The sequence below is a fragment of the Pelodiscus sinensis genome, chromosome 11, assembly GCF_052426305.1.
Source record: "Pelodiscus sinensis isolate ZL-2025 chromosome 11, ASM5242630v1, whole genome shotgun sequence".
Classification (NCBI taxonomy): domain Eukaryota; kingdom Metazoa; phylum Chordata; order Testudines; family Trionychidae; genus Pelodiscus; species Pelodiscus sinensis.
Window position 1 is genome coordinate 19,551,856 of NC_143062.1, and position 15,773 is coordinate 19,567,628.

The 15,773-nt window shown below is 57.5% G+C and overlaps 2 protein-coding genes across 4 annotated transcripts; one reads left to right on the forward strand and one right to left on the reverse strand.

The window, feature by feature from the left end:
• Positions 1–3,738: 3,738 nt before the first annotated feature.
• On the reverse strand, positions 3,739–14,275 carry FIBP (FGF1 intracellular binding protein). Of its 3 annotated transcripts, none has more exons than XM_075938992.2 (11): positions 14,135–14,275; positions 10,457–10,636; positions 9,895–10,093; positions 9,346–9,472; positions 8,339–8,439; positions 7,750–7,883; positions 6,654–6,762; positions 5,833–5,896; positions 5,145–5,231; positions 4,441–4,538; positions 3,739–4,055 (listed from the first exon to the last, which is right to left on the reverse strand). In XM_075938992.2, exons 2-11 carry the CDS (start codon positions 10,539–10,541, stop codon positions 3,986–3,988), a joined length of 1,074 nt encoding a protein of 357 aa, XP_075795107.1. In that variant the 5' UTR covers positions 10,542–10,636; positions 14,135–14,275; the 3' UTR covers positions 3,739–3,985. The 3 variants fall into 3 exon arrangements, with proteins under 3 accessions (XP_075795107.1, XP_006129758.1, XP_014432343.1); XM_006129696.5 differs by lacking the exon at positions 14,135–14,275 and adding an exon at positions 11,402–11,552; XM_014576857.4 differs by lacking the exon at positions 14,135–14,275 and adding an exon at positions 11,331–11,441.
• On the forward strand, positions 14,149–15,358 carry CCDC85B (coiled-coil domain containing 85B). Its single transcript, XM_075938993.2, has one exon. It carries the CDS (start codon positions 14,149–14,151, stop codon positions 14,752–14,754), a length of 606 nt encoding a protein of 201 aa, XP_075795108.1. The 3' UTR covers positions 14,755–15,358.
• Positions 15,359–15,773: the final 415 nt, after the last annotated feature.

The window sequence follows — 15,773 nt, forward strand, 5'->3', positions numbered from 1 at the left end:
CTACACTGCCTGCCAACCTGCCCCACGGCTGGGATCCCAGCCTGCTCCCCAACCCAGCTGCCTCTCCTGTTGCCCAGTCTCTGGCTGACCCCTCACCCCACCTCCTGTGTCCTGCTCTCTCAAGAATGCCCAACTGGAGACAAGTCTTGATAGAGCCTGCCCTTTGGGGATCCCCCTCTGATTGGCTGTCCTCCTCAGTGGTCCGCCTCCTGTTGAAGAGCAGCCAATCAGACCTTGTGCTGATGCAGGGGCTCTTCCTTCAACCACTTTCTTCCAAGAGCAGGACTGAGTTTGGGGTAGAAGGGAGGAGAGTCTGAAGAGTCCAGCTGGACAGCTCCAGTCTGCTCCCTCCTGCCCCCTCCCTTCCCTGTAATACCAGTCCTTGGGGCAACAGCCAGAAAGTAGGGCTCTAGGGACTGTCAATTATACACTCCTCTAGGACACACCCATGTTCCCTTAGGCGCCTGTGCTCTGGCTGACTGGGAGAGGCCACAGGGCTCCAGGCCCTGGAGGCTAATTATACACCCGGCCAGACATAAATATTGACACTGCTGGGTCAGTGAGAAGGCTCCCATTAGACTTTGCATTGGTGGCATCCACACGTACTTCGTGCTGTGTACTGGAGGGGGGGGGGGACATACCACTTTGTTTTCATGAGAAGATCCCCTTGCAGCCTGGCCCAGCCCCTACTGCTCCACCCCATCCTCTCCCAGCCATTCCCCCCCCCCATTGCCCTAGCCATGAGGCTCAGTACCTACTGCTCCATTCCATGCTCCATCATCCCCTGCCCCAGCCCCATCACTCCTGTCCTTCCCCCTGCCCTGCTCCACCTCCTGCCCCCATCACTCCCCTGTAGCCTCTGTTGCAGCCCTCACTGCTCCATCACCTCTGCCTTCTCACGGGCCCTGCTCCACTCCTCTGGGCCCCTGACACCCAACCACTCCATGCATATCCCCATTACCAACCACTTTTGCTGCTGGCCTGACATCACTCACCCCATCGACCCCCCCCGCCCCTCCGTCCTTCCTTCCCCCTCTGCTCCACACACACCACCTTTCTCCTGTCTCCACCCCATCCTCTCTCCTTGCCCCTAGCCTTCTCCTCTTCCCACTCCCTAGACTCCACATTACTCATCTCCACCTCTGCCCCCCTTTCCATGTCAGCTTCATCATATCCCAGGGAGCAGAGACTGTTAATTCTAGGGTATATTTGCCTCTCTTCAAACACACCCTCCACCCACATGCCCTGACTCAGGGGACAGGGATTGTGTGTCTGAGAGTTCGACCCCTGGCTGCTCAGCAGCTCCCTCCAGAGGGGTAATGCCCCTGTTGTCTGGTCCCACCCTCCAGCCAGTCCCTTTGCTCACTTAGGGTGTGTCTAGACTACAGGGATTTTTTGAAAAAAGTGGCCTTTTTTCAAAAAATCTGAACCTGCGTCTAGACTGCAGCTGCAGTCTTTCAAAAGTAAATTGAAAGAATGCAGCCATTCTTTCGACCGCAGAAAACCTCGTTTTATGAGGAATAACCCCATTTTTTCAAAAGTGCACTTTTGGAAAAAAGAGGCTATGTAATGCAAGCTGTGCTTTTAGAAAGAGAGCATCCAGACTGCCTGCTTGCTGTTTTGAAAGTACTGGTTGTAGTCTAGACGCTCTTTTTCGAAAGAGGCTTTTTCAAAAGATACTTTTGAAAAAGCCTCTTTCGAAAGAGGCTTGCAGTCTAGATGTAGCCTTAGAGTGCATCTACACTGCATCCAGAGCTAGAAAGAAGTTACACAATTTGAGCTATGATACTTGTGTAGCTTATTTCTAGTAAATTTCAAAATAGCTTATTTCAAAATTTGGCACTGTCCACACAGCATGTATTTTGAAATAAAGCGCTATTCTGAAACATCCCTTACTCCTCGTGGAATGAGGTTTATGCGGATGTCAGAATAGCGAACCCATTATATTTTGAAACAACAGGCTTGCTCAAAAGACACAGAATAGCTATTTCAGGATCTGAGATCCCGAAATAGCGCTGCAGTGTAGATGTAGCCTTACACAAGGAGCTAGTGAGTTTGTGAAGGAGGAAGAGCCCAGGCCCCCCTGCAGAGTAGCAGGTGCCCCAATAGCCTGTCCCACTGCTAAAGCCAGTCACGGTCCAAGATAAATGGTGCACCGTTTTTAACTTTAAGGGTGATTAACCCTTGGACCAAACAGCCAAGCGCCATGGGGCATTCACTTCTCTCCAGGTCTCCAGCTTCAGCCTGACTGCCTTTGGGACGATGCTTCCTTCAGTCATGCACACGCAACTGGGCTCAGCTCCGGGGCAACAGTCTCTGACCTGGGCCCTCCAGGTTAGCTGGTCAGTCCCTTCTGGTGTAAAAGTCTATGGACCCATGTTGGATACAAGCACATGGTGGGGATCCCAGGGTGCTGTGGGCTGCCCTCCTGAGGGACCTTTCACACCTGTTCTGGAAGGGCCTGGCTCCCAGCCCTCCCCTTGCTCTAACCTACCAGACCCCCCTCCTCTCCCAGAGCTGGGAGATCCCAGCGGAGCCTCAGGAGCTGGGGCGGGGCAGGGAAATGGTATTGTGCCCCTGGGGACTCACGCAGGAATGGGGAGGTGCAGACAGAACATCCCTCTAGGGAAGGGATTAGCTGCACAGAGGCTCCAGTGTCCTGCCTGAGCTGGCACTGGGCCAGCGTGCAGGGCTGTCTGGAGAACAGAGACGTGGCGAGGGAGGGGGTGGGGGAATGGGAGTCAGGATTCCTGGGTTCTCTCTCACACAAACATTCCCCCACACGTATCCTCTGCTGACAGGGTGTTCTCAAGGGTTTGGCCCTTAGTTTATTATTAAAGTATGTTAAATAGAATCGGTGACACGGCTCTACCCCTCAGTCCTGGCCCACAACCGGGTTCACAAGAGCGGTATATAAAGGGATGCAGCTGTGCGTGGGGTGAGATCCCATTAGGGTTGTTCAGCTCGGGTCTGTGTTTCTCCCTAACCCTACGTAGAGCTGAGGGAGCTCCCCACCCCGGCACAGTCTACCCATAGCATGGGGGCGCTTCAAAGATTAGTTCTAGATGACGCCAAATTGTGGCAACGGGGAGACGATGATTCTTGGAAACAGCTCCACACCGATGCCCGTGGATACTGAAGGACAGGGAAGGGGAAACCAGGCTGGCCCTGTAGCTCCAATCCGGTGGGGTTTTGGTGGTGGGGATACCAGTCCAAGCTTGAGACTCCGATCCAAGGTAGGGTGACGGGAGCAGTCTGGGCCAGTGGTTCTGATCCAGGCAGTATTGGTGGCGAGGATACTGGGCTGGCCCCATGGCTCCGATCGGGGGATGATGACGGTGAGGATACCACGCCAGGCCCAGGGTCTGAGCTGACCTGAACAAAAAGTCAAATCCAACAACTGGCTCTTCCATTTATTGTCCAAAATGAGCTAAAACTCCAAGGACGTATCTAGACTACGCTAGACTTTCGAAAGAGGATATGCACATTCCGCGGGAACTTGCATATCTTCTTTCGAGCTCACTTTCGAAAGCGGCACTTTTGAAAGCAAAAGTAATTAAGGTGCGGTTTTGTCGGCAAACTCCCCCGTTTGTCGACAAGCTGCTTTTCCTTAAAAAATGAGGTTTACGCGGCTTGTCGACAAACGGGAAGGTTCGCTGACAAAACTGCATCTTAATTACTTTCATTTTCAAAAGTGCCACTTTCAAAAGTGAGCTCGAAAGAAGATATGCAAGTTCTCGCGGAATCTGCATATCCTCTTTCGAAAGTCTAGTGTAGTCTAGATACGCCCCAAAGGTGGAGAGAGGAAATCTTGGGGGGAGGCAGCACCTGGCCCTGGGAGAAGCTCCCTGGAAGAGTGTGTGTGTGGGGAGGGGCATCACACCAGGGCTGCCAAGATGCAGCCCAGATAAAGGGAACCAGGGATTCAGCAGGAGGAGCTGCAGTGGAGCAGAGAGTTTAAAATAGTCAGGGTGCCCCCTGCTGGTCAGTCGTGGTACATCTTAAGCAGGCAGGATTTGATGGTGTTCATGTACCGATCCCAGAGCGCCTGGTGCCTGCAGGTAAAGAAATGGGATGTCAGACAATGGCATCAATATGCATCCACCTCTGGGGTGGAGCATGGAAGCTGTTTACCTAGGGATCCCTTGCCTGGCGCTGAGATGCAGCCTTTTCTGAGCAGGGGCGCAGAGGCTGTTTACACTGGCTCTGTGGCCCAGTGCTGAGATACAGCTGCCTCTGCAATGGGATGCAGAAGCTGTTCCTATAGGGAGCCCCCACTTGGCGTTCAGATGCAGCTGTCTCTGGGGTGTGGCTGCTGGTAACACTTGTCATCAATGCTACTCACAAGTTTAGGACAGGAAGTGAATGTGGATGGAGAATAGGTGGGCAGTGATTCTGGTGGTGGTGGTGGCCCCCTCCTCCCTGGTGGGCAGTACTTACCGGAAGGCATCCACAGTGTGAGCAGATGTCATGTACTGCGTCAGGAAGAGACGCACATCATTCAGGGTCCATTTATCTGACTTGCAGGGCTCAATGAACTGAGGAGAAGGGGGGAATAGTCAGAGGTAGACTGGGTCCTGGGGGACAACACCCCACAACTTTGCCCTCACCTCCTGCTTGCTGGGAATTGGAACTAGCTGGCTCAGGGGGCCAGGGAAATGGGACCAAGGCATTTCCCCTCTAGATGCCATCTCCAAGTCTATAATTCCACATGGGGGGCAAGTTGTTGGGTCTCAACCCTGTTCCCACGGGATCAGAGTCCCTAATATACTCCCCTCCCCTGCCAGGGCACTCTCCAACTTCTCCCCCTGCCCATGGAACCTGGGGGGTGAAGGCCATGAAGGTCAAATCACCCTCCCCGTTACTTCCTGGGCATGCAGGGAAGCATGTGTTCTGGGGGCTTGTTTTGGGGGGCTCTCTCTGCCTGGGAGGAGAAGAGCTCCAAGCCACCCCAAATTCACCCCGAGAATTCAAATGCTGCAGGTGGGGAATATGAGACAACTATGTGTGTGTAGTGGGGGGATGGGGTTGATTTATATGGGGCAGTGGATGGGGGGATACAATTTCCAGCAGTCAGTGAAGTCCCTGTGTCTTGGGTGTGGGGGGCCATGATGCAGGGAGGAAGGAAACATGAGGGGTGGTACCTTTTCTACTAGGTCAATGAAGAAGTCGCGCACATCCTTGTTATGGGTCAGCTTGGAGGCGATATTGACCAGAGCTCGTGACAGGTTCTGTGGGGCCCAGACAGGTCAGCAGAGAGTCACAGCCCCTGCCCAGTTAGAAACCCCCCCCCCCCCAAATTCACTCACAGGAGAAGGGACTCACTCACCAAGGTCGCTCAGTGAGCTAGTGAACAGAGCAGGGGAGATAACCCAGGTGTCCTGGCTCCCAGCTCCAAGCTGGGAGAGGGGCAGGGGCCCAGGGCAGAGATAGCTTCTGGGGATACCCCAGAAAGACAGACCTGAGGGAAGGGTGTTCATGGCCTCACAGCCCCCAGGCATGCAGGGCCCAGAAGGCTAGTGGCACTGGCTGGGGCCAGGCAGCCTGACTCAGAATCCCCCTCTGGTGGGCACCTGAGACATGGCAGGTGCAGCTGGAAGTGGGGGTGCAGGGGGTCCAGAGCAGGAGGCTGCGGCGCCAGGCTGTGGGCTGCAGCCCTTCACTGGCACACAGGGCACCCAGGTCATTTGGTAACAAAAGGGAAATACATTGATAGGTGGTGCTAACAGGGGGCACCAGCCAGAGATCTGGCCACTAAGTGGGGGGCTTCTTGAACCAGGTAAAATCCCTCCTCCACACTCCCTTTACTCCCTCCTTGTCCCCACGATACACCTTGAAGTTGGCCTCCATCTCGTTGTACACAGAGATCTTCCCACGCAGCGACGTGCACACCAGGCTGCAGAGGGACAGAGAGGTAAGGCCAAGAAACGGTGTCTCGTAGGGACAGAATAGACACACCCCAAAATGGTCCTTCATCCAGGTCCACCAAATGCACTACAGCACAGGCCACATGGAGAAGGGAAACCAGGAGTCCTGGCTTCCAGCTGCCATGCTCTAACCCAGTAAATCCCACCTAATCCCCCTGCTCTAACCCACGAGACTAGGGATGTGAAGGACTAGTCGGCTTTCCAATAAGCAAATGCTTATTGGATAGTTGACAGCATAGTCCACTAGTCACTTCCTGCCCCTTTGCTACCTCTATCAGATATGGGCAGCAAGGGGTGGGGAGAAGAGGGGGATACTTCAAAGTGGCAGCGCCGCACGGAGCCAGGGGTCACCTCCTCCGGCTGCCGCTTTGAATGCCGTGGGGAGCCTCTATCAGATAGAGGCAGCAAGGGGTGGGTAGAAGAGGAGGGTACTTCAAAGCAGCAGCACCGGGCAGAGTCCGGGGTCAGCAAGGGAGTTCTCAGCTGACCCCGGGCTTCGGCGCTTTCGCCTTTGAAGTGTAGCCACAGCCCAAGGGCTGGTGCTACACTTCAAAGGCGGAGGCGCCCTTATCAACTAATCGAATAGTCAATGCAAAAATGCATTGACTATTCGATTATTCAATTACCCACTACTTAACATCCTTATTCCAGATCACACTCCCTCCCGCAGCTAGGGACAGGACCTCGGAGTCCTAGCTCCCAACCCTGCCCACACCAGGCCTGTACCTTTTATGCACATCAAGCAGGTCCTTATCAGCGATCAGCACCTTGAGCTCCTTCAGTTCCTGCAGGAATTCCTTATCCAGATCCACGTCCATGTCATCCACATTGGAGTCTGGGGTAAGGATGTTAATAGGTGGGTAAGTGGCTAATTATGTAGCCGTACAATTTGTACCGACTACACAATTAATTGATGAAGGAAGGTGCCCTGTCCCGGCTAGTGCTGGGTCCAGGAGCTACCCCCACTGCAGCTCTGCATTGTAGGAAGAGCCGCCCGGCTATTAGTCCCTGCACCCCAATGTAGTAAGAGCAGCCCAGCTACTACTACTTTTAAAATACAGAGCCACAGCGGGGGTAGCTCCCGGACTCGGCGCAAGTCAAGACTGAGCAACAGCCCCTGTTCACAAGGACCCCACACAGTCAGGGGCTGCTCCCAGGATGTGGAGCAGCCGCTGTTCGCAGCAAGCCTGGGCTTGCTGCGGGCAGAGGCTGCTTTGTGGAAACAGTGCTGGCAGGAACTGGCTTTTAAGCTGGCTCCCCGCAAGCACTGGCTCCTGCTCCCTCCCTCTTGCTACCTCTGATACAGAGGCGGGGCGGGGCGGGGGGGAATGTGAGCAGTCGGCTAGCCGCTTACATCCCTAGTCTGGGGGCAGCGAGTGTACAGTGGGAGAAGGCTTTAGGGTGCAAGGACTATTTCTACAGGGATCCCTAACCTAGCACTGAGATGCAGCTGCCTCTAGGGTGGGACATGGGGGTTGTTTATAACAGATTCCTTATCCAGTACTAAGATGCAGCCATCTCTGGCTTCGGGCATGGGGGCTGTTTACACAGAGGTGGGAATAAGTCTGGGACCACAGTGGGTAGCTCCTATTCTAGAGGAGGTCCAATTGGTGCATTTCCCACAGCACAACCCCACAGAGCCACGTGTGAGGTTGCCTCTCCCGCCCCCCCCGCCTCTCCCCACAGTGGAGTAAGCTGACATTGCAGATCCCGACAGCACCAGTGGATGGTTTGTAATGACTGTGCCAGAAACTGTCCAGGCACAGCTCTCTCTAGCTATGGTTTGCCCCATGTCCTCCCAAGCGGGGGGCCCCAGTCTCACCCACGGCGCCCAATGTCCAGTTCTCGATCATCTGCTCTGCACAATAAGCAAAATCCTCAAAGGTCAGGAACTGCAGCTTCTTCTTGCCCGTCTCGAAGCGGCTGTTTGCAAAGAAGACGATGGCAGCATAGTACCTGGGGCAACATACATGGAGTCAGAACATTCTCCTGTCCCTAAGCCCTGCCCCACTGCACCCCCTACCATGGCTTTGGGGCCAGCACTGGCTGCCAACAGAGATCACCCATCTAAGACCCAGATCTGAAGGGATGGCTCAGAGCAGCTCGGGTCTGTGCTGAGCAGGCCCAGCTAATAGACTGGAGGCTCAAGCCCAGGGTTCCAGCTCCTGCAGTCTTGTGATCATTTCTGCCTGAATATGCAGAGAGCCTGGGCTAACAGAGAGCTAATTGCTCAGAGGGAGTTGCCCCAGGCATCCTAAAGGAGATGTTAATTCCAAGCCTCACTGCTTCAGGGAGCCTTATGCCAGCCCTGTGCCTGTGTTGCATAGGAGGCACTGAACTCACCCGGCAGAGACATTCTAGGGGTGGAGCTAGAGCACGAGTGCTCCCACTGGCACCTCCCAATCTGTTACCTGGCCAGCCGGTCCGAGAGCAGGAAGTGCTGCTGGATGTTCTCCACCAGGGACCCCCGCATCTCCTCCACCACCTTGAACACCCGCTTGAAGTTGTCAAACTGAGAAGGACACGGGTGAAGGGAGGGGGAGTCAGAGTCCTAGAGGGGAAAGGCCCCGTATCCCATCCCCCGCTTTCTGAGCCAGCCAATCCCTTACCCCGGGACCTGATGGGAGCCACTTCGTCAGAGGCTCCTGGGAATCCCCTAGCCAGGGTCCAAATAGGTGTCCTTGTGTTGGAGGCTCCTGGCAATCCCCTGCCTGTGTCTTGACAGAAGCCACTGCCCCTGAGATTTGTGGGAGTCCCTAGCCCATGTTCCTGCAGACACCACTGCCTCATAGGCTCAGGGACGTCCTTAGGATCTATGGGGCCCTATGCGATGCTATTAAACTGGGGCCCCTAAGCCTGATGGCAGCTGGGGGTGGAGATTACGATGATGTTTTAGAGATGTGATTTCAGCAACACACTAATGAAATCATTTTAAATCAAAGGGTCCTGTGGACTAACACTGCAAATTCAGAAACTGACAGGCTATACCTGGGGTTGGCAAATGCCCATTAAGTGGCTTCATTATCACTTGAATGGCTCTTTCACAGGTTCAATGTTCTGCTAATACGTCTGGCAGGCTTTTTCACTTTCAAGTTAACTAGATCCTCTCTGGAGGAAGCACAGCCACAGAACAGGGATAGAGACAGGCAAGAGTGTGGACATTAAGACCCAGTAAAGCCCCAAATTTTCAGGTGCCCTGCGCAGCTGCATATTCTGCATATGGATAAGGGAGCTGCACAGGCTCATGGGAGCTGCTGGTTCAGGGCCTGAGAACAGCCACTGCCCTAGAGGCTCATGGGAATCGCTGGCCTGTGACCTAATAGATGCCACTTTCTCTGAGACCACTGGGAGCTCCCAGCTTGGGTCCAATGGTAACTGTTGCCTCAGAGACTCATGGGGGCTGTGGGCTGAGCTGTACCTGGCGCCGACAGCTCTTGAGGGTGATGTTTGTCTTTGTGCTGATGTCATCCAGGTCCTTCTTGGTGCCCTTGGAGAGCTTCTTGCCCAGCACCTCACGCACAAAGGACTCATCAAAGGCATAGTACCTGCCATCACAAGAGGGGGAGACAGACTGCACCTCAGCCCACACACTTGAGCTGCCCCACTTGTACTTCAGATACTGCCCTGTCCCCAGAGCCTCAGACTCTCCCACCATTGCCATGGAGTCTCAGAAATCCTCCCTTCCACACCCACCCTCAGACATGCCCCCCCCCCACACACACACAGTTGGTGGGGATTCAAGATCACACCCAATCTTGGTCCAGCTTCCCTTCCCCTCAGCAATGGGTGGGGCTTCTTCCCTCCCTTCCTTCCCAGCTCCTCCACCTGGCAGCCTCCCACAGCCTCAGGCCCAATTTCCTCTTTCCTCCCAGCTTTGGACCAAATTTTCCCCAGCCTCCTCTCTTCCCCCCCTCATTTCTCCACCCAGCCTTGCTTCCTGGCCTTCACCCCCAGCGCTATACCCCACCTCTCGATGAGCATGGCCTGGCGGGAGGGAGGGATCTGGAAGTGTAGCTGGTGGATGAGCTTGGAGGGGGTGTGCAGCAGGCGCTCCAGCATGTGGAAGGTGCGGTAATGATCCATGGTGTCGCTCTGCAGCACATCCACTGTGGCCCCTGTCTGTTCCAGAATCCCGCTGCGCAGCCGCAGGGTCACTGCATCACTCACTGGGGGGACCAAGGGACTGAAGTCAGCAGGGTCAGCCTCTCCTCACCTCACTCACTTCAGGGTTGAATGGGCTCAGAAGTTAGATCAGTGTTTGGTTGAGGGCAGGCAGGATGGAGGGGTCAATGAGATACACATTCTATTTCCCACCTAGGCACTAGCAAAAGCAAAACATCATGGTAAACTGAGGCACAAATGGGTTGCTGGGGGGGAAAACATTCATCAAGATTTACTCTTTTCTCCAAGCTGGAGACAGAACCCAGCAATCCTGACCCATCAGCCATCCCTTGCTCTAACCCACTTAGATCCTATCTCCACCCACAGGCAGAATCCTGGAGTCCAACAGCACCCTGACCCCTCCATACCTGAGAACCCATCCAGCCAGAGCCGGTACACATCCTCGTCGATCAGTGTGGTGTTCCCCACGAAGATGTCCAGGTCATTGGTCATGGCCGGCGGCACCTGTTTGGCCTGGCCCCGGCTCTACAAGTGAGACCCCAACTCCTGCCTACCCTCTGCAGGCCTCCAGAGAAGAGACAGGGAGTCTGCGGGGAGAGAAAGGAGGATTGGTCTAACAGAGCAGGGGGACAGTCACATCATGGGGACCTCCCCACGGTACAGTAAAGGAGGGCCAGGGAGTTCTGCCATCAGTCCCCTTACTCTGCCAGACCCATTTCCCCTCCCAGAGCTGGGGATGGAACCCAGGAGTCCTGGCACCCCACGCTGCTTTAACCACTAGCCCCCACTGCTCTGCCAAGGCGGGGATAGAACCCAGGAGACCTGGCACCCCACGCTGCTTTAACCACTAGCCCCCACTGCTCTGCCAAGGCGGGGATAGAACCCAGGAGACCTGGCACCCCACCCTGCTTTAACCACTAGCCCCCACTGCTCTGCCAAGGCAGGGATAGAACCCAGGAGACCTGGCACCCCACGCTGCTTTAACCACTAGCCCCCACTGCTCTGCCAAGGCGAGGATAGAACCCAGGAGACCTGGCACCCCACCCTGCTTTAACCACTAGCCCCCACTGCTCTGCCAAGGCGGGGATAGAACCCAGGAGACCTGGCACCCCACCCTGCTTTAACCACTAGCCCCCACTGCTCTGCCAAGGCGGGGATAGAACTCAGGAGACCTGGCACCCCACCCTGCTTTAACCACTAGCCCCCACTGCTCTGCCAAGGCGGGGATAGAACTCAGGAGACCTGGCACCCCACGCTGCTTTAACCACTAGCCCCCACTACCCTGCCGAGGCGGGGATAGAACCCAGGAGTCCCGGCTCCCAGCTGTTCTCCGCCCCAGCGCAAAGACGAACCTGCGGAGCAGCCCCCGCTTGACACTTTCCATATGACCCCAGAGCTGTTTGCTTCCAGGTCGAGCAGCCGCATGGCTGCTCGCGTCACCCTGTAGGGGCGGAGCCATCTGGGCGTGAGCCACCCGGAGCCAGGGCTCCTAGGCACTATTCTATGCCTAGGTCTGGGAGGAGAGTCGGGTCTAGTGGTTAGTGCAGGGGGCTGGGCGCCAGGACTCCTCTGTGGGTCTCCCGGGGGGGGGGAGTCCTGTCGCTGCTGCAGCCTGTGATTGAACACGCACTGGGAACTGGGGCGTGCCTCCCGAGAGGTCCTGGTGCGCCCCTTTGCAGGCTGCAGCTGGTGGTGTCCCGGGGGTCTCCTTTGTCAGGTCTTGGCAGTTACAAGGAGGGGGCAGGGGGAGAGAGGAGGAAGGTTTTCCCCCTTCAGAGGCTGCCTGCGAACAGAGCCGATTTCCCGGCTTTCCTTTTAGCAGCTGGGTTGCAACCAGCTTTCCTTCTGCTGTTTCTAGAGGGATACTTCCCTGGAGCTGAGATGCAGCCACGTCTGGGGTGGGGCGTGGGGACTGTTTATATAGGGATCCCTTGCGCTGTGCTGGATCAATGGGGTCAGCAGTGAATCTTAGGCGAGAGCAGCTCCTAATAAACGCCCCACGCCCACTGCTGCAGAGCTGGAGTCTCCTGGTCTCCTATGCCAGCCCTGTTACTGCCCATTTTGAGGTCCCCTGGGGAAAAGAGGATATTTTGTGACCATGAGTGCCAAGGTCTCTCAGCCTCCCATCCTAACTCTCCCTTTCCTGCCTTGTGCCCATGTCCCAGCTTCCCTTCCCTCCCCCACCCAGGCCTCTATTGCTCCCCCACTGCCCAAGCGGGAAACACAAAAGCTCTTTGTTCCCACCAGCCTTGGCATTGCAGGAATGTGGCTCTATCTGCCAGCCATGGCCCCGCTACTCCTGAACCCTTCCTTCCTGCAAGGGAATGACCCCAGGATTCCTGGGCTCAAATCCCAAGCCCCCTCCCCGCTAGAGATCCCCTCACTCCTGCTATTGAACCCCCAGGCTCTCCCCTGCTAAGAAGCATCCCCCCCATCTTCTGGATTCCACCCACCAGTCTCCTCCCTGCTAGACAATGCCCCCAGACGTCTGGATTCAACCTCCCAAGTCCCCTCCCTGCTACAGGGAAAAAAAACCCCCGCAGAGTCCTGGGTTCCAGCCCCGTTGCTCCACCTTAGCCCCTTCACAGCCCCCTGGGTGTGTGTGTTGGGGGTTGTTAGTACCCATCTCCCTACCCAGGCCTGGCTGGGGCCTTAACGGTTAACAGCATTTCCTCCCCTCCGCCCCAATGTCCTCTTCTATTGTAGCCTACATCCTTCCTGTCTCGGGACAGGATTCCTGGCAGTCCCTCCCCCGTTCCAAGCAGGGGGGCCCAGCAAGGCAATGGGAGAAGTTGTGGGAGTGGGGGTGGACTCTCCTCAGCTGTCAGGGCCGGCTGGGGTGTGCTGCAGGGAGTAGGGCAGGGTTTGAGGTTGATGCTGCCCAGGCCAGAGCTATGTGGACAATGTTGGGGGGGGGGGGGGCTAGGCTGAACAAGAGACACTGTCCCCTGAAGGGCTCCATCAATTCCCTACCTCCTCTCCCAACTATAACAGATGCAGCTGGGTGGGGTGTGGGGGGGAGTCACTGGAGTAGGACCCTACAATAACCAGCCCAGATTGGCACCTGGACCTTCTTGTCAGACAGGCTGGACTCCCCCGGCGCACTCAGAGCCCTCACACCAGGGGGAGACCTGCCCCAAACCAGGTCACCGGCGTCCCCTTGCTACCGAGCACCTGCCCCTGAAATGTGCCCCCAGCCCTTCCTCCCCTTGACCCACCCTAGCCTGCCCCAGCCCATCTCTCCCGCCATGCGCTAATCCCCCGCTCCTCTTCCTCCAGCCCATCCCATGCACCTGTCGCCCCAGCGCCTGCCCCCATCTAGACCTTCAGCCCGGCCCGAGCTGCCTGCTCTAACCACCTCTCCCCCACCCAGGCGGAGACCCCCCCCTCCCGGGCCGGGGCTGGGGGATGCGGTGCCGCTGCTGGCGTTGAGCCTCTCGCATTGTTATTCCCACGTCACGGCTTCCTCCCCCCCCCCCCCCCAGCAGCGCTCCAAGCCGCAGCCCCGCTCCCCGCCCCGGCGGGTACCCGCCGCAGGATGCGCCGGCTGCTCTGAGCCCCGGCAGGAGCCAGCACGGGGGCGCGCAGCCCCGGGCAGCGGCCTCAGCCCGCAGCCTCCGGAGCCGCTGGAGGGGGCGCTCGGGAAGGTGGGCTCGGAGACAAGGCTCGTGCGCCCGCCCGCCCCGGAGGAGCCGAGACTCGTCCCTTGAGGCTTGTGCGCCACAAAGCAGCGGGACGCGCGCTGCCGCGGAGCCGGCTGGGGGGGTCTGCGCCCCAAGAGGCGGTTCCGAGCGCCTATGGGGCCCGTGCGCCCCGGGAGAGCTAAGGGCGGTGACTGGGGGGCCCGTGCGCCCGCCCCGACGGAGAAGGGGGCCCTGTACGCCCCGAAAGCGCCCAGGTGGTGACTGGAGGGCCGGGGGAGGGGCCGAAGGAGACGGGCTCTGTGCGCCCTGAAGAGCCCAGGGTTGCGGCCCCCGGAGGCCCCAGGCCCGTGCGCCCCGGAGGAGCGGGGGCCGGCGCCAGGGGAGGCTGAGCGGCAGGAGGCGGGGTGGCGGCGGGGGAAGGGGCGGGGGAGCAGGAACCACCTTGCGGCAGCGCGATGGGCAGCGAGGCCGGCGAGCCGGCGGCCGGCCGGGCCCTGGCCCAGCTGAGCGACTCGGAGCTGGGCGGCTGCAGCAAGGAGGAGCTGGTGCGGCGGCTGCGGCAGGAGGAGGCGGAGAAGCTGGCGGCGCTGGTGCAGCGGGGCCGGCTCATCCAGGGCGTCAATCGGCAGCTGCAGGAGCATCTGCGGGAGATCCGCGAGCTGAAGCAGGTGAACGAGCGCCTGGCGGCCGAGAACCGCGAGCTGCGCGATCTCTGCTGCTTCCTGGACGACGACCGGCTGAAGGCCAAGCGGCTGGCCCGGGACTGGCAGCTCTTCGGGCAGCAGGCGGCGCGGGTGCTGCGGGACGAGCTGGCCGCCTGCCTGCACAAGCTGGCCGGGCTGGAGGGGCTACAGGAGCGCCTGGCGGCCGAGAACTTGGAGCTCAAGGCGCTGTGTCTGGCGCTGGAGGAGGAGTGCGCCGCCCGCGCCGACAGCAGCCCCGTCGGTTCCTCCGAGCTAAGTCTGCCCTGCGGGCCCCGGGACCTAGGCGACGGCAGCTCCAGCACCGGCAGCGTGGGCAGCCCGGACCAGCTGCACCTGGCCTGCTCGCCCGAGGACTAGAGCCTGCTCCTGCGAGGCTGGAGCAGGGGGGGGGGGAGGCAGGACCCTGGACTAAACCTGCCCCCAGGACTGTGCGCCCCCCAAGGGGCCGGAGGGGATGGGGACCAGCACCCCGCACTAGAGGTCTGCCCCTCAAGACTGTTCACCCCCAAGGGACTGGAAGGGTGTGGGCCAAGAGCCACCCCTCTGAGACCTGATCCCCAGTGACTTCACCTTCCTTCCCCCACCAGAGCACTGGAGAGCAGAGGACCCCCCAGACTGCAGGTGTGGGTCTCTCCACTGGGCTCTCAGGAAGAAGTGATCCAGCAGATTTGGGGAGGGGGGTGACCTCTGTGTAGACTCTGGGGCCAGGGACTGGAGTTGGGAAGCAAGGGGAAGGTCAAAGATGCATTTTAGGTCCCACCCTCTCTCTAGAAGCCTCATCTTTCTTGACTTTTACAGCAGCTCCCTTTCCCCCAGGTGCTAACCCCAAGCCCCGAGGTGTAGTGATAGCTTTTTGACTCAGGGGACGGGGTACAGGGTTATTGTGCTGGGTTGGTTTTGCTGCCCCTGGATTTTTGGGGGAGGGGGGAGGGAGGAGTGATTAGAGCAATTCATCAAAAAATAAAAATAAATGTTTAAAAATTGCAACTTTGTGTTGGGTTCGCTTGATTGCTTATTTCCTGCTTCTCTGAGTTCCTGAGTCCATAATTTTGGGTCCTGCAGTGTGTGTGTCTGCGTGATGCAAGGAGAGAGAGTCTGTTATAATTTTCTTTCCTGGACTCTGATATTTCCAATTCTGACATGAATCCCTTAATTTTTAGATTGCAGGATTTTTTGTTTGCAATTTCCTGTTTTCTCGGTTTTTGTAATTTCACAATTCCTTGCCATCTAAATTTCACACCCAAATCTGGGATTTCCCTGTTTGCAACAATAAACAAAAGTGGCAAACACCCAGTTGAACTGGAGAAAGGACCCAGAATGGAGTGGGTGAGAAGGAGGTGAAGAGCTATGTTTGCAGGGTAATTTAGACGCCCATT

Bases quoted from the DNA above. Each gene is read 5' to 3' on its own strand.
- FIBP (XM_075938992.2), bottom strand. From the start codon at position 10,541: ATGACCAATGACCTGGACATCTTCGTGGGGAACACCACACTGATCGAC. The intron at 8,440-9,345 runs GTACAGCTCAGC...TGTCCTTCTCAG, and splicing joins TCAAGAGCTGTCGGCGCCAG to TTTGACAACTTCAAGCGGGT. The intron at 7,884-8,338 runs GTAACAGATTGG...ATGTTGCCCCAG, and splicing joins CTCTCGGACCGGCTGGCCAG to GTACTATGCTGCCATCGTCT.
- CCDC85B (XM_075938993.2), top strand. From the start codon at position 14,149: ATGGGCAGCGAGGCCGGCGAGCCGGCGGCCGGCCGGGCCCTGGCCCAG.